Source organism: Bufo bufo, chromosome 6, assembly GCF_905171765.1.
Source record: "Bufo bufo chromosome 6, aBufBuf1.1, whole genome shotgun sequence".
In the NCBI taxonomy this organism is placed as follows: domain Eukaryota; kingdom Metazoa; phylum Chordata; class Amphibia; order Anura; family Bufonidae; genus Bufo; species Bufo bufo.
Window position 1 is genome coordinate 436,419,909 of NC_053394.1, and position 23,324 is coordinate 436,443,232.

At 47.8% G+C, this 23,324-nt stretch overlaps 1 protein-coding gene across 1 annotated transcript in view; it reads right to left on the reverse strand.

Annotated features, from left to right (window-relative positions):
- Positions 1-4,277: 4,277 nt before the first annotated feature.
- The window catches only part of CACNG1 (calcium voltage-gated channel auxiliary subunit gamma 1), a 30,095-nt gene continuing 11,048 nt past the window's right edge, over positions 4,278-23,324 (reverse strand). Inside the window, exons 2-4 of the mRNA XM_040437444.1 lie at positions 9,983-10,057; positions 5,850-5,987; positions 4,278-5,048 (exon numbers count right to left, since the gene is read on the reverse strand). Of these exons, the coding sequence (XP_040293378.1) occupies positions 4,822-5,048; positions 5,850-5,987; positions 9,983-10,057 (440 nt within the window). The 3' untranslated portion in view covers positions 4,278-4,821. The remainder of the gene's footprint in view (positions 5,049-5,849; positions 5,988-9,982; positions 10,058-23,324) is intronic.

Consider the following 23,324-nt stretch of genomic DNA (forward strand, 5'->3'; position numbering starts at 1 on the left):
TAGTATGGAGAGGCAGTGTACCGTACAGCAGATAACACAGGCCTGTGTAGTATGGAGAGGCAGTGTACTGTACAGTAGATGACACAGGCCTGTGTAGTATGGAGAGGCAGTGTACCATACAGCAGATAACACAGGCCTGTGTAGTATGGAGAGGCAGTGTACCGTACAGCAGATAACACTGTTCTGTGTAGTTTCAAAAGGCAGTGTACTGTACAGCAGATAACACAGGCCTGTGTAGTATGTAGATGCAGTGTAATATATAGCAGATAACACAGTCCTTTGTAGTATGGAGAGGCAGTGTAATATACAGCAGATAACACAAGCCTGTGTAGTATGGAGAGGCAGTGTAATATACACCAGATAACACAAGCCTGTGTAGTATGGAGAGACAGAGTAATATACAGTAGATAACACAGGCTTGTGTAGTATGGAGAGACAGAGTAATATACAGCAGATAGCACAGGCCTGTCTAGTATGGAGAGGCAGTGTAATATACAACAGATAACACAGGCCTGTGTAGTATGGAGAAGCAGTGTACCCTACAGCAGATAGCACAGGCCTGTATAGTATGGAGAGGCAGTGTAATATACAGCAGATAGCACAGGCCTATGTAGTATGGAGAGGGAGTGTAATATACAACAGATAACACAGGCCTGTGTAGTATGGAGAGGCAGAGTAATATACAATAGATAACACAGGCCTGTGTAGTATGGAGAGGCAGTGTACCGTAAAACAGATAGCACAGGCCTGTATAGTATGGAGGGGCAGTGTACCATACAGCAGATAACACAGGCCTGTGTAGTATAAAGAGGCATTGTGCCGTATTTCAGATAACATAGGTCAGTGTAGCATGGAGAGGCAGTGTACTGTACAGCAGATAACACAGGCTTGTGTAGTATGTAGACGTAGTGTGCCGTTAAACAGATAACACAGGCCTTTGTAGTATGGAGAGGCAGAGTAATATACAGCAGATAACACAGTTCTGTGAAGTATGAGAATGCAGTGTAATATACAGCAGATAACACAGGCTTGTGTAGTATGGAGGGGCAGTGTTCCGTACAGCAGATAGCACAGGCCTGTGTAGTATGGAGAGGCAGTGTACTGCACAGTAGATAACACAGGCCTGTGTAGTATGGAGAGACAGAGTAATATACAGTAGATAGCACAGGCCTGTATAGTATGGAGAGGCAGTGTACCCTACAGCAGATAGCACAGGCCTGTATAGTATGGAGAGGCAGAGTAATATACAGTAGATAATACAAGTCTGTGTAGTATGTAGAGGCAGTGTACCGTACAGCAGATAACACAGGCCTGTATAGTATGGAGAGGCAGAGTAATATACAGTAGATAACACAGGCCTGTGTAGTATAGAGACAGAGTACCGTACAGCAGATAGCACAGGCCTGTATAGTATGGAGAGGCAGTGTAATATACACCAGATGACACAGGCCTGTGTAGTATGGAGAGGCAGAGTAATATACAGTAGATAGCACAGGCCTGTCTAGTATGGAGAGGCAGTGTAATATACAGCAGATAACAGAGGCCTGTGTAGTATAGAGAATTCACAGCAATACCATCATTCTAAAATATAGCTTTTAATATTTATGTATAAAATGGTCAATACAACCCTCTAATATATAGATAATCGATAATAAAGTGAAAAAAGGAAGAAAAAGAAAAATAAATTCAAAAGGGACAGCATTGGACAATTCACTCCTGTAACTCTACTAACTATTTTTCTTATATATCTTACTTGATATTAGGGTGGTGTCTGTCACTGATTTTTGTTATCTTTATACATTTATTATTTTTCTTGTGTAGATTAGCCCAGGTGTTCCTTTAGGGTCCCTCACTATATAGGCATCCATCCCTATAGGGCTAACCAGGGACAATAGGAGGCACGAGAAACTGGATCGCCCCTATCGGGGCGGCTATTCCGTATATAGGTAGGGCTACTACCCCCAAATAGGCTTTACTAACATCTACTAATCCAACAGCCAATATCCTGCTACTTAATATCAATCTGACCCTAGTTTTTGAATTTATTTTTCTTCCTTTTTTCACTTTATTATCGATTATCTATATATTAGAGGGTTGTATTGACCATTTTATACATAAATATTAAAAGCTATATTTTAGAATGATGGTATTGCTGTGAATTCTCTAGTTGTTGACCATATTCTACTATAGAATCCCCTGAACAGGATTATGTTCAATCTGTGAATACTGTATAGTATAGAGGCAGTGTACCGTAAAGCAGATAACACAGGCCTGTGTAGTATGGAGAAGCAGTGTACTGTATAGCAGATAACACAGGCCTGTATAGTATGGAGAGGCAGTGTAATATACAGTAGATAACAAAGGCCTGTGTAGTATGGAGAGGCAGAGTAATATACAGCAGACAACACAGGTCTGTGTATTATGGAGAGGCAGTGTAATATACAGTAGATAACAAAGGCCTGTGTAGTATGGAGAGGCAGAGTAATATACAGCAGACAACACAGGCCTGTGTAGTATGGAGAGGCAGAGTAATATACAGCAGATAACAGGCCTGTATAGTATGGAGAGGCAGTGTAATATACAGCAGACAACACAGGTCTGTGTATTATGGAGAGGCAGAGTAATATACAGCAGACAACACAGGTTTGTGTATTATGGAGAGGCAGTGTAATATACAGCAGATAACACAGGTCTGTGTATTATGGAGAGGCAGTGTAATATACAGCAGATAACAGGCCTGTATAGTATGGAGAGGCAGTGTAATATACAGCAGACAACACAGGTCTGTGTATTATGGAGAGGCAGAGTAATATACAGTAGATAATATGTCCATTATTTACTACACAATAGTTATTTCCTTTATTGTGATATTTTCGTATTTATGACAATTCCTCCCATCATCCCTTGTAGACAGAGTACCATCACCCCCATATTCTCCAGTCTCCTTATCAGCTGCAGTATTTGTGATCATCAGATGTAAACAAAGTTTCAAGGCATCAAGTGTTAACTAGTACAGCAATGGGGCACTTAATTATTACCCCAGCTACTCAGATTCAAAAGTGACATGTTTACTGTGGTCTTTATTCCAAATAAGACTTCTCATTGGGGCACGAAAAGTTCCTGACATCAGATGGGAGGGTCCTGCTCAGCATGGGAGGAGTCTGCTCAGCATGGGAAGAAACTGCTCAGCATGGGAGGGGCCTTATCAGCATGGGAGGAGTTTGCTCAGCATGGGAGGAGTCTGCTCAGCATGGGAGAGCCTTCTCAGCATTTTTTAGGGAGGGTCACCTGTTTGAGATCTCTAACATTTGATTGGCGGGGTCTGCGGAGCATGGGAGAAGTTTGGTCAGCATTGAAGGGCCTGCTCCTCCTGTCATAGGGAGGGGCATGTTAAAATATCACTACATGGGAGGGGTTGTTGAGTGTTATCCCTATAGGAGGGGCCTGCTGTGTCTTCTAGAAAGGTGATGGGTCTGTGTCTCCGAGTGGGTGGGTGACGGCTGCTTTGTTTTCCAGTAGATGGAAGGAACTGTGTCTAGCACTAATTGTAGTTGGGAGGGGCCTGTATGTCTTCTAGTAGTTGGGAGGGGCCTGTATGTCTTCTAGTAGTTGGGAGGGGCCTGTATGTCTTCTAGTAGTTGGGAGGGGCCTGTTTTTTCCAGTAGCTGGGTGGGGCCTTTTATGGTAGTTTGGGAGGGGCTCATGTGTTCTGTACAGTAGTTGTGTGGGGCCTGACTGGTTTGTCTAGTAGTTGGAAGGGGTTTGTTTGTTTCTTCCAGTAGTTGGGAAGGATCTTTGTTTTTCCAGTAGTTGGGAGGAGCCTGTACCTTTCGTCCTGTAGTTGTGTGTTTTTTTTCCCCAGTAGTTGGGTGGGGCCTGTGTGTTTCTTCTTGTAGTTCGGAGGGGCCTGAGTGTTTCTTCCAGTAGTTGGGAGTGGTTTATGTGTTTCTTCCAGTAGTTGGGAGTGGTTTATGTGTTTCTTCCAGTAGTTGGGAGTGGTTTATGTGTTTCTTCCAGTAGTTGGGAGGGGTTTATGTGTTTCTTCAAGTAGTTTGGAGGGGCCTGGATGTTTTTTCCAGTAGTTCGGAACAGTCTGTCGTTTCCTATTTCAGTAGTGGGGAGGGGCTTGTGTGTTTCTTTCATTAGTTGGGCAGGGCCTATGTGTTTCTTCCTTTAGTTGGGAGGGGCCTGTGTGTTTCTCCAGTGTTTGGGAGGGGCCTGTGTATTTTGTTCCAGTAGTTGTGAGGGGCCTGTGTGTATAAGTAGTCTATGTATTCCACTAGTTTGGAGGGGCCTGTGTGTTTTCTAGTAGTTGGGCGGGGCCTGTGTTTCTTCCAGTAGTTGGGCGGGGCCTGTGTATTTTCCCAGTAGTTGGGCGGGGCCTGTGTTGTTTTTTTTCTTTACTAGATGGGCGGGGCCTGTGTGTTTTCCCAGTACTTTTCGGGGCAGAGCCCTCTCGGGGAGACACCGGACTGCCATGTAAGACATGAATACGGAACCCTCGTGTAATAATCGCTCTTCGCGATCTCGAGGATCCTCTTGAGATTTTGTGCGGGGCGCTTTAAAGGACTGGAGGTATTGAGTGTCCGGAAAGAATCTGTCACCAGCGCCTGGGGCTGAAATCAGCATCTAATTTTGGCGCCATAGCCCGGTCACTGCGGAGATGATGGGAGTTATCCCTGGCATCCTGGATTCTTATATTACTGAGGGTGAGAAGACGCATCCATTATATACAGAAAATCTATAAGCGGAGGCCGCCGTCCTCGCAGGGTCTTGGGCTGCAGAACGTCTCTTGCCCCCGGACTCCGGGGTGGGGGCGCCTCACATTTCAGGCTCCGCGTCCATACAAGATTCCCATGGATTCCGGGGCATCCGGGGAAGGGAAATGAGCACGAGGGCGATCCCGCAGATGAAGAGCAGCACGAAGGCCGAGCAGGCGCAGGCGAAAGACCAGGAGTAGTAGTACTCGATCCACACCGTCTCCTTACTGTCAATCATCCGGTGCACAGACTGACGAATGACCTCCGCCGAGATGATCATACACAGGCCTGAAAGACACGGGTGCAATGTGCTGCAGAGAGCTCAGTGTTGTAATAATCTGCAGGAAATATCACTACGTATCTGTCAGGAGGTGGAGAGGGCAGAGCGATGTTCTGCAGATCTCTAGGAAGGTCAATGGTGTAATAATCTGCAGGATATATCACTATGTATCTGTCAGGAGGTAGAGAGGACAGAGCAATGTTCTGCAGATCTCTAGAGAGGTCAGTGGTGTAATAATCTGCAGGATATATCACTATGTATCTGTCAGGAGGTAGAGAGGACAGAGCGATGTTCTGCAGATCTCTAGAGGTCAGTGGTGTAATAATCTGCAGGATATATCACTATGTATCTGTTAGGAGGTGGAGAGGACAGAGCAATGTTCTGCAGATCTCTAGAGAGGTCAGTGGTGTAATAATCTGCAGGATATATCACTATGTATCTGTCAGGAGGTAGAGAGGACAGAGCGATGTTCTGCAGATCTCTAGAGGTCAGTGGTGTAATACTCTGCAGGATATATCACTATGTATCTGTCAGGAGGTAGAGAGGACAGAACAATGTTCTGCAGATCTCTAGAGAGGCCAGTGGTGTAATACTCTGCAGGATATATCACTATGTATCTGTCAGGAGGTAGAGAGGACAGAGCGATGTTCTGCATATCTCTAGAGAGGTCAGTGGTGTAATACTCTGCAGGATATATCACTATGTATCTGTCAGGAGGTAGAGAGGACAGAGCGATGTTCTGCAGATCTCTAGAGGTCCACTATGGGGTCAGGGCGGTCCTCCTGTGGGCGGAGGACTCTTGGACTTACCTGAGAACACATAGAAGAGTCCGGCCGGCTTCAGGAGGTAGTCCAGCTTCTGGTTGAAGGAGAGCAGCGTGCAGACTGTCCCCATGGTCATGAAGCCGACCGCGATGATGGCGATGGCGGCCGCTGAGATGCTGTACTCTGCAAGACAAAACCCGTGAGGCCTCAGCAGCTTTTCACAGTCACCCCCTCCCCAAAAAGTCTGCTGTGCCCAGTGATGAGGGAGAAGTCGCACAGCTGAGGGTTTGTTACAATGTATCAGTATAAGAGCGAGCCATCAGCCTGGTGTCCCAGACAGGAGAGAGATCTGCATTTCTTCACACTGATACACTGTAACAAACCTTCAGCTGTGTGAGTCACCAAGACTGTTTCCATTCACTGACACAAGCAGAGGTCTTGTAAACGGTGAGGACTAATGCTGCAGATCCTCATTATCATTACAGCCCTGGTCTAATGTTATTAGGGGGTCATGTGGACGTTCCCGGAGGGGCGGCCTCTGATCCGACGAGGTGTAAATCCCTCTGTAACAGCTTGGGATTATTCTGCTGTCCTCGGCTCTCAGCGCAGATAATGGATCTGTCAGTACGGTGGCCCCAGGAGGACATTACATCCACCATTACGTGGCTTCGTGTTCTAGCCCCACCCCCACACTTGACCACACCGAAAACCTAAAATGACCTGCTCCAACCTCCTGCACCATCCTGCCTGTCATCTTTATCTGCCCTCTCATGCCACTTTATCCTGCGCCCTCATGTAACTTTGTCCTGTTTCTGTCCCTCCATTCCATTCTCCTTCCCTTCTCCACCCTCTTGTCATCTTTACCTGTTCCTGCCTATCCATAGGTTGTGACTGCACCGGGCCTCCGAATAGACAAGGAGCTTCAGATCCTTCTGTCCCATAGGAGAAGGAGACCCAGAGCTTCAGTTTACACCTCTGCCTCCATCTTATACCATCATGTCCACGATATGGGGAGGTATGGACCCGAAAGCATACGGACGTGCTTCCCTGGGCTTCCGATCCGTGCCTCCACTCAGCAAAAGATAAAGATATGTCCCCTGCTCTATCTCCATATATGGCTGAGGAGTCCCTGCTCTATCTCCATATATGACTGAGGAGTCCCTGCTCTATCTCCATATATGGCTTAGGAGTCCCTGCTCTATCTCCATATATGGCTTAGGAGTCCCTGCTCTATCTCCATATATGGCTGAGGAGTCCCTGCTCTATCTCCATATATGGCTGAGGAGTCCCTGCTCTATCTCCATATATGACTGAGGAGTCCCTGCTCTATCTCCATATATGGCTGAGGAGTCCCTGCTCTATCTCCATATATGGCTGAGGAGTCCCTGCTCTATCTCCATATATGGCTGAGGAGTCCCTGCTCTATCTCCATATATGACTGAGGAGTCCCTGCTCTATCTCCATATATGGCTTAGGAGTCCCTGCTCTATCTCCATATATGGCTTAGGAGTCCCTGCTCTATCTCCATATATGGCTGAGGAGTCCCTGCTCTATCTCCATATATGGCTGAGGAGTCCCTGCTCTATCTCCATATATGGCTGAGGAGTCCCTGCTCTATCTCAATATATGGCTGAGGAGTCCCTGCTCTATCTCCATATATGGCTTAGGAGTCCCTGCTCTATCTTCATACATGGCTGAGGAGTCCCTGCTCTATCTCCATATATGGCTGAGGAGTCCCTGCTCTATCTCCATATATGGCTGAGGAGTCCCTGCTCTATCTCCATATATGGCTGAGGAGTCCCTGCTCTATCTCCATATATGGCTGAGGAGTCCCTGCTCTATCTCCATATATGACTGAGGAGTCCCTGCTCTATCTCCATATATGGCTGAGGAGTCCCTGCTCTATCTCCATATATGGCTGAGGAGTCCCTGCTCTATCTCCATATATGGCTGAGGAGTCCCTGCTCTATCTCCATATATGGCTGAGGAGTCCCTGCTCTATCTCCATATATGGCTTAGGAGTCCCTGCTCTATCTCCATATATGGCTGAGGAGTCCCTGCTCTATCTCCATATATGGCTGAGGAGTCCCTGCTCTATCTCCATATATGGCTTAGGAGTCCCTGCTCCACTCTGGGAGTCTCTGGCTTCCTCTGTATATGGCTGTGTCCACATATGGATTAAATATTCCTGGGAGTTCTCTGCTGTTACTTTGGCTGATCTCATATATGGAGCCAGGACTAGAAGATTCCATGTACAATATACTGATATCTACAGATACATGTCTACATATATGTATAGGGGAAGATGTATCAAAACTGGTGTAAAGGAAAAAGTTGCCCATAGCAACCAATCGGATTCCACCTTTCATTTTTCAGAGGGTCTTTAGAAAATGAAAGATGGAATCTGATGGCTTCATATGTGGAAAAACTCTTTACAACTCTTTACAACAGTTTTCATAAACCGCACTGACTGTAAAATGATCTCCTCCTGACGGACCGCACTGACTATAAAATGATCTCCTCCTGACGGACCGCACTGACTATAAAATGATCTCCTCCTGACGGACCGCACTGACTATAAAATGATCTCCTCCTGACGGACCGCACTGACTATAAAATGATCTCCTCCTGACCGGACCGCATTGACTATAAAATGATCTCCTCCTGACCGGACCGCACTGACTATAAAATGATCTCCTCCTGACCGAACCGCACTGACTGTAAAATGATCTCCTCCTGACGGACCGCACTGACTGTAAAATGATCTCCTCCTGACCGAACCGCACTGACTGTAAAATGATCTCCTCCTGACCGGACCGCACTGACTATAAAATGATCTCCTCCTGACGGACCGCACTGACTATAAAATTATCTCTTCCTGACCGGACCGCACTGACTGTAAAATGATCTCCTCCTGACCGGACCGCACTGACTATAAAATTATCTCCTTCTGACGGACCGCACTGACTGTAAAATGATCTCCTCCTGACGGACCACACTGACTGTAAAATGATCTCCTCCTGACCGGATCGCACTGACTATAAAATGATCTCCTCCTGACCAGACCGCACTGACTATAAAATGATCTCCTCCTGACGGACCGCATTGACTATAAAATGATCTCCTCCTGACCGGACCGCACTGACTATAAAATGATCTCCTCCTGACCGGACCGCATTGACTATAAAATGATCTCCTCCTGACGGACCGCATTGACTATAAAATTATCTCCTCCTGACCGGACCGCATTGACTATAAAATGATCTCCTCCTGACGGACCACATTGACTATAAAATTATCTCTTCCTGACCGGACCGCACTGACTATAAAATGATCTCCTCCTGACCGGACCGCATTGACTATAAAATGATCTCCTCCTGACCGGACCGCATTGACTATAAAATGATCTCCTCCTGACGGACCGCATTGACTATAAAATTATCTCCTCCTGACCGGACCGCACTGACTATAAAGTGATCTCCTCCTGACCGGACCGCATTGACTATAAAATGATCTCGTCCTGACGGACCGCATTGACTATAAAATGATCTCCTCCTGACCGGATCGCACTGACTATAAAATGATCTCTTCCTGACCGGACCGCACTGACTATAAAATGATCTCTTCCTGACCGGACCGCACTGACTATAAAATAATCTCCTCCTGACCGGACCGCACTGACTATAAAATGATCTCCTCCTGACGGACCGCACTGACTGTAAAATGATCTCCTCCTGACGGACCGCATTGACTATAAAATGATCTCCTCCTGACCGGACCGCACTGACTATAACATGATCTTCTCCTGACGGACCGCACTGACTATAAAATGATCTCTTCCTGACCGGACCGCACTGACTATAAAATGATCTCTTCCTGACCGGACCGCACTGACTATAAAATGATCTCCTCCTGACCGGACCGCATTGACTATAAAATAATCTCCTCCTGACCGGACCGCATTGACTATAAAATGATCTCCTCCTAATGATGTTAAGCCACGCCCCCTTGTTACCTGTGTGAACTGGAATGTTTATTGGGAAGGTTGGCAACCCTAACCCCATGTACCCCAGACCACACATACTTACCTGAGGCATGCCCACTTAACACACATACCCCCTACGCACCTACCCCAGATCCACATGCATTTACCCCATGTACCCCAGACACGCACTTACCTTTCTGAGTGGTGACCTGTAGGATCTCGGCATTTTCTCCAGAGGTGAAGTGCTTGAAGTACGAGCAGTTAACATCTGGAAGAGAGTGGAGAGCAAGCGTCATGTGGGGCACAAACATCTCAACGTTTAGTCACTGACCAAACTGCTGCATTGTGGGTGACACCTAGAGGTGATAGGGAGGCACTGCATACCGTGAACCACCCCTGCGCAGCGCCCCCTGCAGCAGCTCAGCAGTCAGGCCTTGGGTCTTGTGGTTACATTACTGTTACATTTTACATTGTTTTCAGTTGTTGGGTTTTCATGATTTTTTCGTGGGATCAGGTTGAGCTCCGAAGAATGAACCAGAATGATTACCGCCATCCACCATTGGCGACCGCCATCCTCCTCCTGCACAGGCAGTATAAATAGTCTGCAGACTGGGGGCTGCTGCAGACTATCGCTCTCCCCACTCCCAGCATCTGCCTGATCCCAACACATTTCCTGCAGGTTTTCTGGTTCATTACAGCGATTCTGGAATTGCGGGCGGCAGAAAACATGAGCTGTCGCATCGCATCTCGTCACCCCCTCCCCCGACCGCTCCGCTTCCCCTCAACGTCTACAGCAGACGAAATCAAGACGGGAATGTAAGTGGGCGAAAAGGGCGCAAAGCGGGAAAAACCAGAGTCACCTACTCGTCCGACCGTGTCTGCCATATCTATGGCCTGGCGGTGGGGGCGCTTCCTGCTGCAGCACGCCGCCTCCCAGCCCCAGATCGGCCGGATCTCAGCTCTGGGAGACAATATGGCTTCTTCCCCTTGTATCGTGGCGGCCATTCCTCCAGTAACAGAATCCGGTTGTGGTCCTCGTCTCCAGACGCGGCGTTTGCTGACCGCTCACATTCCGACGCCTCTGGATTTTCTTCCAATACTGTTATGTTATCGGGAAAATCCATGTTGATTAGCAAGAGATCATCTTACCCTCGCCTGCTATTCTGGTGGGAATGCCAGCTGCCGGGGGGGAGGTGATGATGATGGGTGATGTGTTCCCTCCCACAGACCCCCTGGGGGCGCCCACATTAACATTTCTGTGTCCATTTGCCACTGCAGGTGCTGATTTGAGAGTGCTGGACTCTGCAAGCAATGGAACAGCACCCCCGGTGGCTCATCTGGGTCATTACACCCTCATTAAAACGCTGCTCATTCTGTTTTCATGGTATCAGGACCAAGATCCTCTGTAGCCAAATCTATCTGCATTGAACTTGTAAGACACACCCCTGCCCATAGAGCCCCTGTGCTGTGGTGCAGGGAAACCCTAAATATGCTCTAAGGTGATTAATTTTGCGCCATTTTTGCAGATTGTATGCAGTTCATGTGGCATGGCTTAAAAGTCACCATATTTATAATCCTGCAAGAAGGGTTTCTGGAGAAGACGGAGACGTTACATCCGCCCTCTTGCGACGTTTTGCAGGGCCCCATATTTTATGGTTGCAGAGTGTTTATAGGCTTCCATCTATATCTGGTGTTCAGTATGTGTGGGGGATGGGTACTGGGGTCCACCGGTATGTCCCCCCCAGTCACTGGCTGCCCGTCTGGTGCTGTCAGTCATGCCGGGGCTGTGCGGACAGCTGTCAGTTTATGATTGCCCATGGCGTGCTGCAGACCTCTCCTCCTGTGATTATTATTAGAGCGGGCAGCATTTGCTGCACTAAATTCTGCTCCATAGGGAGCCCGGCAGCTGCAGGTCACTGGGACCCTGAGCCACCCTCTGACCTAGGCTGCTGAAGGGTACGGGGGTCAGCTCCAGCAGGGGCCCCAGCAGCTGCCAGCCCTTTCACACTGGGGTCACCCCTCTTCCTAGGGGTTTGTAGCCTGGGCAGTTGGAGAGCGGACAGGTGCCATCCTCCATTACTAGTCCTCAGGACTGAGGACAGGACATGGGCACAATATCCCGACAGGAGTCATAGTTTCAGAATGTCGCGAGGTACGATCTACCATTAGTCACCCATGAGGGAGCTGGGTGCTGTAAATAATCCTGCACAGACTCCCAGGTGCCACCCGAGGTCCTGGAGAAGTGAAAGGCGCGGAGGCAAGGGGCGAGGCGTCTAATATTACAGGGTTAATGAGCAGAGCGTGCTGAGGAGCAACTGCAGAAATTTAGATGCATGGATATAATATATATATATATATCTCACCCCAACTGCCCTGAGCAAATCATTCAGTGCTTTATACTCTCCTAAAATACTCTGTGCTGCTGGGGATTATGATCAGATACTGAGGATTACACCCAGTATACAGGACAGGAGAAGCGGTACTGTGCAGTGTATATATATACAGAATAAGATCAGATACTGAGGATTACACCCAGTATACAGGACATGAGAAGCTGTACTGTGCAGTGTATATATATACAGAATAAGAGCAGATACTGAGGATTACACCCAGTATACAGGACATGAGAAGCTGTACTGTGCAGTGTATATATACAGAATAAGAGCAGATACTGAGGATTACACCCAGTATACAGGACAGGAGAAGCTGTACTGTGCAGTGTATATACAGAATAAGAGCAGATACTGAGGATTACACCCAGTATACAGGACATGAGAAGCTGTACTGTGCAGTGTATATATATACAGAATAAGAGCAGATACTGAGGATTACACCCAGTATACAGGACAGGAGAAGTGGTACTGTGCAGTGTATATATATATACAGAATAAGAGCAGATACTGAGGATTACACCCAGTATACAGGACATGAGAAGTGGTACTGTGCAGTGTATATATATACAGAATAAGAGCAGATACTGAGGATTACACCCAGTATACAGGACATGAGAAGCTGTACTGTGCAGTGTATATATATACAGAATAAGAGCAGATACTGAGGATTACACCCAGTATACAGGACAGGAGAAGCTGTACTGTGCAGTGTATATATATACAGAATAAGAGCAGATACTGAGGATTACACCCGGTATACAGGACAGGAGAAGCGGTACTGTGCAGTGTATATATATATACAGAATAAGAGCAGATACTGAGGATTACACCCAGTATACAGGACATGAGAAGCTGTACTGTGCAGTGTATATATATACAGAATAAGAGCAGATACTGAGGATTACACCCAGTATACAGGACAGGAGAAGCTGTACTGTGCAGTGTATATATATACAGAATAAGAGCAGATACTGAGGATTACACCCGGTATACAGGACAGGAGAAGTGGTACTGTGCAGTGTATATATATACAGAATAAGAGCAGATACTGAGGATTACACCCAGTATACAGGACATGAGAAGCTGTACTGTGCAGTGTATATATATACAGAATAAGAGCAGATACTGAGGATTACACCCAGTATACAGGACAGGAGAAGCTGTACTGTGCAGTGTATATATATACAGAATAAGAGCAGATACTGAGGATTACACCCAGTATACAGGAGAAGTGGTACTGTGCAGTGTATATATATACACAGAATAAGAGCAGATACTGAGGAGTACACCCAGTATACAGGAGAGAAGTGGTACTGTGCAGTGTATATATACAGAATAAGATCAGATACTGAGGATTACACCCAGTATACAGGACAGGAGAAGTGGTACTGTGCAGTGTATATATATACAGAATAAGAGCAGATACTGAGGATTACACCCAGTATACAGGACAGGAGAAGTGGTACTGTGCAGTGTGTATATATACACAGAATAAGAGCAGATACTGAGGATTACACCCAGTATACAGGACAGGAGAAGCTGTACTGTGCAGTGTATATATATACAGAATAAGAGCAGATACTGAGGATTACACCCAGTATACAGGACAGGAGAAGTGGTACTGTGCAGTGTATATATACAGAATAAGAGCAGATACTGAGGATTACACCCAGTATACAGGACAGGAGAAGTGGTACTGTGCAGTGTATATATATACAGAATAAGAGCAGATACTGAGGATTACACCCAGTATACAGGACAGGAGAAGTGGTACTGTGCAGTGTATATATATACACAGAATAAGAGCAGATACTGAGGATTACACCCAGTATACAGGACAGGAGAAGTGGTACTGTGCAGTGTATATATATATACAGAATAAGAGCAGATACTGAGGATTACACCCAGTATACAGGAGAAGTGGTACTGTGCAGTGTATATATACAGAATAAGAGCAGATACTGAGGATTACACCCAGTATACAGAACAGGAGAAGTGGTACTGTGCAGTGTATATATATATACAGAATAAGAGCAGATACTGAGGATTACACCCAGTATACAGGACAGGAGAAGCTGTACTGTGCAGTGTATATATACAGAATAAGAGCAGATACTGAGGATTACACCCAGTATACAGGACAGGAGAAGTGGTACTGTGCAGTGTGTATATACAGTTGCAAGAAAAAGTATGTGAACCCTTTGGAATGATATGGATTTCTGCACAAATTGGTCATAAAATGTGATCTGATCTTCATCTAAGTCACAACAATAGACAATCACAGTCTGCTTAAACTAATAACACACAAAGAGTTAAATGTTACCATGTTTTTATTGAACACACCATGTAAACATTCACAGTGCAGGTGGAAAAAGTATGTGAACCCCTAGACTAATGACATCTCCAAGAGCTAATTGGAGTGAGGTGTCAGCCAACTGGAGTCCAATCAATGAGATGAGATTGGAGGTGTTGGTTACAGCTGCCCTGCCCTATAGAAAACACACACCAGTTCTGGGTTTGCTTTTCACAAGAAGCATTGCCTGATGTGAATGATGCCTCGCACAAAAGAGCTCTCAGAAGACCTACGATTAAGAATTGTTGACTTGCATAAAGCTGGAAAGGGTTATAAAAGTATCTCCAGAAGCCTTGCTGTTCATCAGTCCACGGTAAGACAAATTGTCTATAAATGGAGAAAGTTCAGCGCTGCTGCTACTCTCCCTAGGAGTGGCCGTCCTGTAAAGATGACTGCAAGAGCACAGCGCAGACTACTCAATGAGGTGAAGAAGAATCCTAGAGTGTCAGCTAAAGACTTACAGAAGTCTCTGGCATATGCTAACATCCCTGTTAGTGAATCTACGATACGTAAAACACTAAACAAGAATGGATGTCATGGGAGGATACCACAGAGGAAGCCACTGCTGTCCAAAAAAACCATTGCTGCACGTTTACAGCTTGCAGAAGAGCACCTGGATGTTCCACAGCAGTACTGGCAAAATATTCTGTGGACAGATGAAACCAAAGTGGAGTTGTTTGGAAGAAACACACAACATTATGGGCCAGATTTATCATTAGCTCAAGTCAGAATAATTGAGTGAAAAAGTCGCAAAAAAATGCGCAAACGCTAAAACTGCGCACAAATTTGCGACTTTTTACTGCTCTGCACTATGCTCGCCAGTTTTCTGAAAGTGGGCGTGTTTACTTATGTAAATGAATCTCTAGACAGATTTACTATTGGGACTATTTAAAAAGTCGCAAAAAAGTCTCAAAAAAATGTGCAATTTCACTCCAGTCAGGACCATGCTTATCTTATGAGACTTTTTAATATAACATGCGACTTTTTCGTAAAACGTGCGACTTTTTCGTAAAGATGTGCGACTTTTGTAAAGCTGCTTACTGACAGATAATCTGCTACCGTCAAACCACATTTATTACAGTCTTAAAGGGCCAATCATAAATCTGACTTGGCTAAAACTGACTTTAGCCATATGTGAAAGTGGAGTGAGATGTCAGAGTAATGATAAATCTGGCCCTATGTGTGGAGAAAAAGAGGCACAGCACACCAACATCAAAACCTCATCCCAACTGTGAAGTATGGTGGTGGGGGCATCATGTTTGGGGCTACTTTGCTGCATCAGGGCCTGGATGGATTGCTATCATCGAAGGAAAAATGAATTCCCAAGTTTATCAAGACATTTTGCAGGAGAACTTAAGGCCATCTGTCCACCAGCTGAAGCTCAACAGAAGATGGGTGTTGCAACAGGACAACGACCCAAAGCATAGAAGTAAATCAACAACAGAATGGCTTAAACAGAAGAAAATCCGCCTTCTGGAGTGGCCCAGTCAGAGTCCTGACCTCAACCCGATGGAGATGCTGTGGCATGACCTCAAGAAAGCGATTCACACCAGACATCCCAAGAATATTGCTGAACTGAAACAGTTCTGTAAAGAGGAATGGTGAAGAATTACTCCTGACCGTTGTGCACGTCTGATCTGCAACTACAGGGAACGTTTGGGTGAAGTTATTGCTGCCAAAGGAGGTTCAACCAGTTATTAAATCCAAGGGTTCACATACTTTTTCCACCTGCACTGTGAGTGTTTACATGGTGTGTTCAATAAAAACATGGTAACATTTAACTCTTTGTGTGTTATTAGTTTAAGCAGACTGTGATTGTCTATTGTTGTGACTAAGGCTACTTTCACACCTGCGTTTAGGTGCGGATCCGTCTGGATCCGCATCCACTCAGAATGCATTAGGGCTGGACGGATCCGTTCGGGGCCGCTTGTGAGAGCCTTCAAACGGAACTCACAAGCGGAGCCCCGAACGCTAGTGTGAAAGTAGCCTTAGATGAAGATCAGATCACATTTTATGACCAATTTGTGCAGAAATCCATATCATTCCAAAGGGTTCACATACTTTTTCTTGCAACTGTATATACAGAATAAGAGCAGATACTGAGGATTACACCCAGTATACAGGACAGGAGAAGTGGTGGGAGGAGTTGCTGTTCCTGTTTCCTGTTGTGTGTGGGTGTGTGAGGTCCGGGAGGCTTACCAGCGCTTTGTTTGCCGGGGGAATTGTTACCCTTTCCCCAGGGGGTGGCAGTTTCTCCCGGTATGGATCCCCGGGCCTCCGGCTGCCGGCGTTCATCACCACGTGTCGGCAGCCGCGGCGGAGATGCGCGAGTGGAGAGGAGGGCCTCCAGGACTGGAGACCTGGGCTTAGATACCTTGGCGCTACTGGAGGCCGACGACGATGCGGATATGAAGACACCGCAGCAAGCGGCCGCAAGGTCGCAAGTGCTGCGGGCAGGAGGGGCCCCGCTACTTGGAGCGGCCGCGATCCCTGCAGTGAGCCCAATGGAGTACCAGGTGAGGTCCGGAGGGGTCCCAGGAGAGCAGCCAGCCTGGAATCCTCTCTGGACAATTTGAGTCGGCACCCAAGAAAGCAGGATGCTGTGAAAAAATGAAAAGTACAGTGGCTGGACAAGCTGCTGGGCGGACCGTGGGACGGGATACAGGGACGGCCGTGGAGAAGGTGATGAGGCCAGAGGCTGAGGTAGGTGATTCAGCATGTGGTATGTCTGTGTCGGTACCTCAGCCCGGCGACAAAGTTATTATAAAGAAGCCTGGTGTCGGGGGTTCTTCCTGCCCAGCGGCTGAGAGACTGCTTAATTGGGGGTATTTTGGGCCCTAAGGAGTCTTCAAAAACCTTTTCCTCCCGAGTAGCATATTTTATGAACATGCATGAGGAGGTCAGGAAGGAATTAAAAAGACTTAATGTGGAGTATAAAAATGTACAAATGCAAGTGAAAATGGCTCCTAAGACAAAGAAGGCAATCCTCTCCTCCAGACTGGTGACGTTGGAGGAGGTAATTGCGGTTTTGGAGGAGAGGAGGGCAGCCATTGAGGAAAATGGCGGCCCATTCTTGGAAAAATTCAGGAATGACTGCAGGTTTGAGGGTATGTCTGGACTGTCCGGTACGCCTGGCCCCAGTCTGTCAGGGCAGCAGGCTGGGAGCCAGGGGAAGGTGGTACCTGGAACACAGTATTCGGAGGCGGACTCTCTGCCTTGTGGCCAGGGGCACCCCTCAGACCTGATCGTGGCCACCTCCGGGGATGAAAGCGGGTCTGGGGGAAGGCTAATGCTGGAAGTCAGGCAGCTGGAGTCCCCGGTGGGCAGACTGTATTTTGGGGATGAGGAGGTCCCTGAGGACGAGCTGGTGAATATCAGAAAGGAGAAAAATAAAACTGTAATGGAAGAAGTGCTTCGATTTGTGCCTTTTGAATCCGCTGCTGTGCCCAGCCCGGTTCCTGTAGTGGAATCGGGTCAAACAGTGCGGGAGAATAATTCTAAGATGGTGACGGGTGGTGCCCCCCCTTCCTGTAGTGGTAGGGTGGTCACAAGAAGCGCAGGGGGTAAAACCCCAAACAGTGTGGCGGACAAGGATGCGATGATTGCGGACAAGGTTCAAGGTGGTGGTGTTGAGAAAGAGGAGAAGAAAGCATTAGAAACTGATAAAACTGTCAAAATTGGGAAAATACCATTAGAATAAGTGGAAGGTGTAAAGACTTTGGAACCTGGGGAGAACATTATGGTCGAGTATCCCAGGACTGTGCGGCCATGGAGGCAATGGGGGGTGCGGGAGATGGGGAGTCCCCTGTGGGTTTTGCGGGGGGCTCCTCAGGGCCCGCCCCCAGTGATTCTCCGGTCTCTTTAGGGAACCCGACCAGTCCAGGGGGAGTGAAAGGTGATGCAAAAACAAATATGGATGCAAATATAGTTGTTAATGGGATTGTGGGTAATAATGTGCAGGTGGCTGTGGGGGTGAATGAGAACGTGAACGAGGTTATAAATAAGGATACAAATGAACTGGTAAATGGGATTGTGGATGAGGAAGAAATTGAGATAGTGGATGAGGAAGCTTTGATTAAGGAGTATATTGCGGATACGGAAGTGGATGAAGAGGATGAAGTTATGCAGAAGGAAGCAATGAGGAAGGATGTGAGGGAGAGGATGGCAAAAACAAAGACGTATGCGGGTGTTGTTTTGGGTGACTCTTTCGGGCGGGGGTGACTTGCAACGGCGCCTCCTGGAGGCCCTAAAAAAAGGACCAGGGACTTCCATACAGGTAGAGGGAGGCTTTTTGGACAGAAAGGCATGGTTTTAGGGCCTTCCGAGAACAAAGGAGGGGTGAGATCGTATGGACTCACCCCACATCGGGGAGGGACCGTAGGAATGTGGCCCGTCTCTATTGGAGGAGTAAGGAAGCAGCAGTTCCTTCTAGGAAGACTGTTGTGGAACTTCTCCTGGGGGCGGGGTTTGTCGTGAATGATATCTTTGCGCTCATACATCCCTACGGCACCGCTATGTTCGACGTCAGCTTTGATAGGCCGGAGGGTTTGGAGCTCTTCTGGTCTAAATATGAGCTGATGAAGAACACCCCGGAGTGGCGGGGTTTTGCCATCGAGGCCATCACCCGCCAATCGACTGTGAAGACAGTGACCGTTTTGACCTGTAATGAATCACTGTCTAGTGTAGATATCATGACTTGGCTTAGTCAATATGGTAGGGTGGGGCAGTTCCCCGCCAAGGTGCTCGATGAGCATGGCATCTGGTCAGGTGCCTGGACCTTCAGCGTGGAGCTGTTTGATCGGGGCAATTCTGTTGCTCATATTCCCTCATCTGCCTTCATAGGAAGGGATAGGAATATGGTGTTCTATAGGGGCCAGCCAAAGGTCTGTCACAAGTGCGGCAGTCCCACCCACTTCAGCGCACAATGCGATGTTCGCATGTGTGCGAAGTGTGGGGACACTGGTCATCTTGCCGCATCTTGTAGGCGGATCCGGTGCAACATCTGTGGGGACCTAGGTCACCCGTTTAGTCGCTGTCCGCTTGCCTTCGTCAACAGGGTTCAGGGCTGGGCTCAAGATCAGGCAGGCAATAGCCGCGAGGCTGGGTCTGTGGTTGGGGAGGAGCCTGCTGCCGGGACTGAATCAGTTGGTGAGGGGACGAGCGCTGGAACTACTAGCGCTGGAGAAAGCAGGCAGGATCCGAAGAAGCAAAGGCCATCCAAGATCAGGCGGCTAGAACAACGCCGCAAGGATAGGGAACAGGTGGCAGCTGACCCTTCAGCTTGTCTTTCGGCTGGTCTGGCTGAGGATCCCGGTTGTAGTGACCCGGGGTACAGCGACGATGGGGAACCAGAGGCCCAACCTGTGGAGGCTAACCCATCCGCCAACCCTGTCTCCTCGTACGGCGAAAGCTTGGACGAGGGTGGCAGAGCGTGGTTGGAGGGTACGAGGAACAAGCGGAGTAAAAAGAAGAAGAAAGGAGAGGGTCGTAAGCCCTCTCTGGAGTGGGACCCCTCTGTCCCACTCCTCCTTGACCAGAGGCCTAAGGAAGGATCAACTGGGTCCCCTCTGGTGGAAGTCTCTAATCGGTACCAGGCCCTTGACGAGGATCCCCCAACTGCTTCAGCTGGGGGGGAGTAGGGTGTGGTGCCAGAGGGCGCGGGGGCCTCCTCGCAGGCTGTCGGGCCCTGTCCTTCAGGGGGTAAATTGCCTTCTGGAGGGGGGGCCAAGCCTGGAACCTTGGGCAAAAAGGATGGTATGGATGTCTCTGTATGCTTGAAAATACAGAAGGAGTGTGATGGTTCAGATGAAAATGTAATGGTAGTGGGGTGGGGAAAAAGAAGGCTATCTAACTCGATCATCAATGATGGCGGAACTCACCCCGTTGACACTGGCAAGCATTAACGTTGCCAGTATTAAGTCAGACGCAGCTCGTTTCCTGGCCTTTGATTTTTTCCGCCATATTGAAGCTGATATTTTGTTTTTGCAGGAGACCTTGTTAACAAGTACAACTCTGCTGGCAAAAGCCAAGCGAGAATGGCGGCTAGGTCCGTCTTTCTGGTCTCTTGCGGCAGAGCCACCTAGCGGGGTGGCAGTACTTTTTAAGACCGCCGAAAGAGTGGAATGCAGGAGGATAATCGAGTTAGAAATGGGAAGGTGCCTGATTTTAGATGTCCTCATGGGGAGACAAGAATTGAGACTAATAAACATCTACGGCCCACAAAGTAGGTGGGACCATAAATGTCTCCTGATGAGGATTAAGCCTTTTCTTTTTACCAGCCGGCAAGTGATCTTTGGAGGGGACTTCAACAATGTGACGAGGGCCAGGATAGGGGAGGCTCCAAAGGTGGGCTAGATGCAGATAGCGTTGTGTTGTCTAGGATAGTTGAGGATACTCGTCTGGTGGACGCCAATTTACGGCATAAGCCAGACTACGTGGATTTCACCTTTCATCAGGGAAATCGTAGGTCTAGAATAGATAGGTTTTATTTAAAGGAGGAGGCTGTTTTCTCGGCTTTAGAAGCCGTGGAAGTGGAATTCTCCGACCACTGTTTGATTATTTTCTCTTTGAATGTTGCAGAGACTCCCTGTATGGGCAGAGGAATGTGGAAGCTGAATTCATCTCTCCTGGAAGAAGTGACAATAAGACAGTCCTTTGAGGATTTCCTTCAGAGCCAGGAACCCTTGGTGGACCTCTGCAACAGTAAGTCGGAGTGGTGGGAGATATTCAAAAAAAGGACGGCGAGGTTTTTCCGTAAGCTTTCTAACCTCAGGAGCTGGGACAGATACTGTCTGTACCAGGAACTGAGGAAGAAACTTGAAAGACTGGGGTAGCCGTGAGGATATCTCTCATGTGAAATCCTTGCTCAAGAGGTGTCAGTACGATAGATATGCCTCTTTGGTTGCTGAAAGGAATTTCGGGAAGTAACGCTCACCCGACCCCTTTGGAAACTGTAAGATGGCAGTAAAAAGTAAATTCGTGGTAGGCCTGGTCGCCAGTACGGGTTCCCTGAATAGGTCTAAATCAGGGATCCTGTAGGTCGTCAGGTTTTCTACTCTCACCTCTTGGGTAGGAAAGAACTAAATCGGGACAGTTTTTCAGCTTTCTTGGCTGTAGCTATTCCCAGGGCAGGAATAGACCCCTCTCTTGATGTTTTGGCAGAACCTATCAGGCAAGAGGAAGTGGGACTGGCCATTGATGGGCTTAGGCCCAAGAAATCGCCAGGTCCGGATGGCTTAACATCCGAGTGGTACAAGGCTTTCAAGGAACAATTAGTTCCTCTCTTGACCGAGGTGTTTAACGAGTGTCTTTCCTCGGGCACTCTGCCAAAGACAATGGGTAAGTCAGCCCTGATTATTCTGTCAAAGGGTAAAGATCCATCCCGCATTGAGAACTGGAGACCCATATCGCTTCTCAATGTGGACAGGAAGATTCTGGCAAAAATACTTTTCTGCAGATTGGTGAAGTTTGCAACGAGACTTCTTTCTGAGGCTCAGCACTGCTCTTTTCCCAGTCGGAGCGCTTTTAGCACCGTTCTCAGTGTCCGAGAAGCCGTGGAGCGGGGCAGCGCTGGCCTTTGGAAAGGGTTTCTGTTATCTTTGGACCAGGCAAAGGCTTTTGACCGGGTGAACCATGAGTGGTCCGTTCTCTTGTGGTATGGTCTACCCGGGAGGTTTGTAGACTGGTTAAAAACTTTGTACAAAGGGGCGGAGAGGTTCCCGTTGATTAACGGTTGGTCGAGTCGACCTTTTGAGGTGGCTTCTGGTGTCCACCAGGGATGTCCTTTAAGCCCTTTGCTGTATGTGTTTGCGATTGATCCCTTCATTAGAAGGGTAGATCGTGGACCGCTGGCGGGGGTGGGGATGGAACTGGCTGTGCGGGGGCCATCTCTGAAGGTGGTGGCGTACGCCGATGATGTCTCCATTCTTGCCTCTTCGGAAGAGGAGGTGAGCTGGGTGATGTCGGAGGTGGACCGCTATTCAGAGGTTTCTGGGTCTCAGATCAACCGGGACAAATGTGAGACACTCTGGCTGGGGGAAGGGGATCCTGTCTTCGATCTCCAGGGCAGTCTTCCAGAACCCCAGAAGTCTGTAAAGATCTTAGGCATCAATTTTGGCCAGGATGGAGATTATCATCAGCAAAATTGGGAGAGTAGACTAAAATATGTCGCCCAAAAGGTGGACCGTTGGAAGGGATGGTCTTTATCCCTCAGGGAAAGGGTTCACCTGTGCAAAGCCTACCTGATTCCCGTGCTTTTGTATCTAAGCAGTGTTTGTGTTTTGCCAGGGTCTCTCTGGGGTACGGTCTACAGCCTCTTTTTCCAGATGTTGTGGAGAAACAGGCTGAACCTAATCAGGAGAGAGGTTACTTACCGCACAAGGAGACTAGGCGGGTTGGATATGGTCAACCCGGTGGTATTCTTAACAAATACCTTTTTGAAAATTAATATTGCAAACCTCTGGAAAGAGAGGGCTCCTTTGTGGGTAATTTCCTGTAGGGAATGGTTTCGGCCTTTCTTCCAGGAATGGGAGACAGGAGGGCGAGTGAAAGACCTACATGCGTCACACGGATATCTTCCGGCTTATGTTGCCCCGGTTCTGATACTCCTGAGACGGTGGGGTCTGGGGAAGGGAGAGGTGGAGACCACGTCAAGGTTCTTTCTTGACAGGAAGGTTCTATCTTACCTTTTTCAGGCCCCACTGGCCTTGAGGGACTGTCCAAGTCAGGATCTGGAGGGTGGGCTGTCTTTGTTGAATTCAGAAAGGATCGCTAAGAAAGTTTGGGATGTG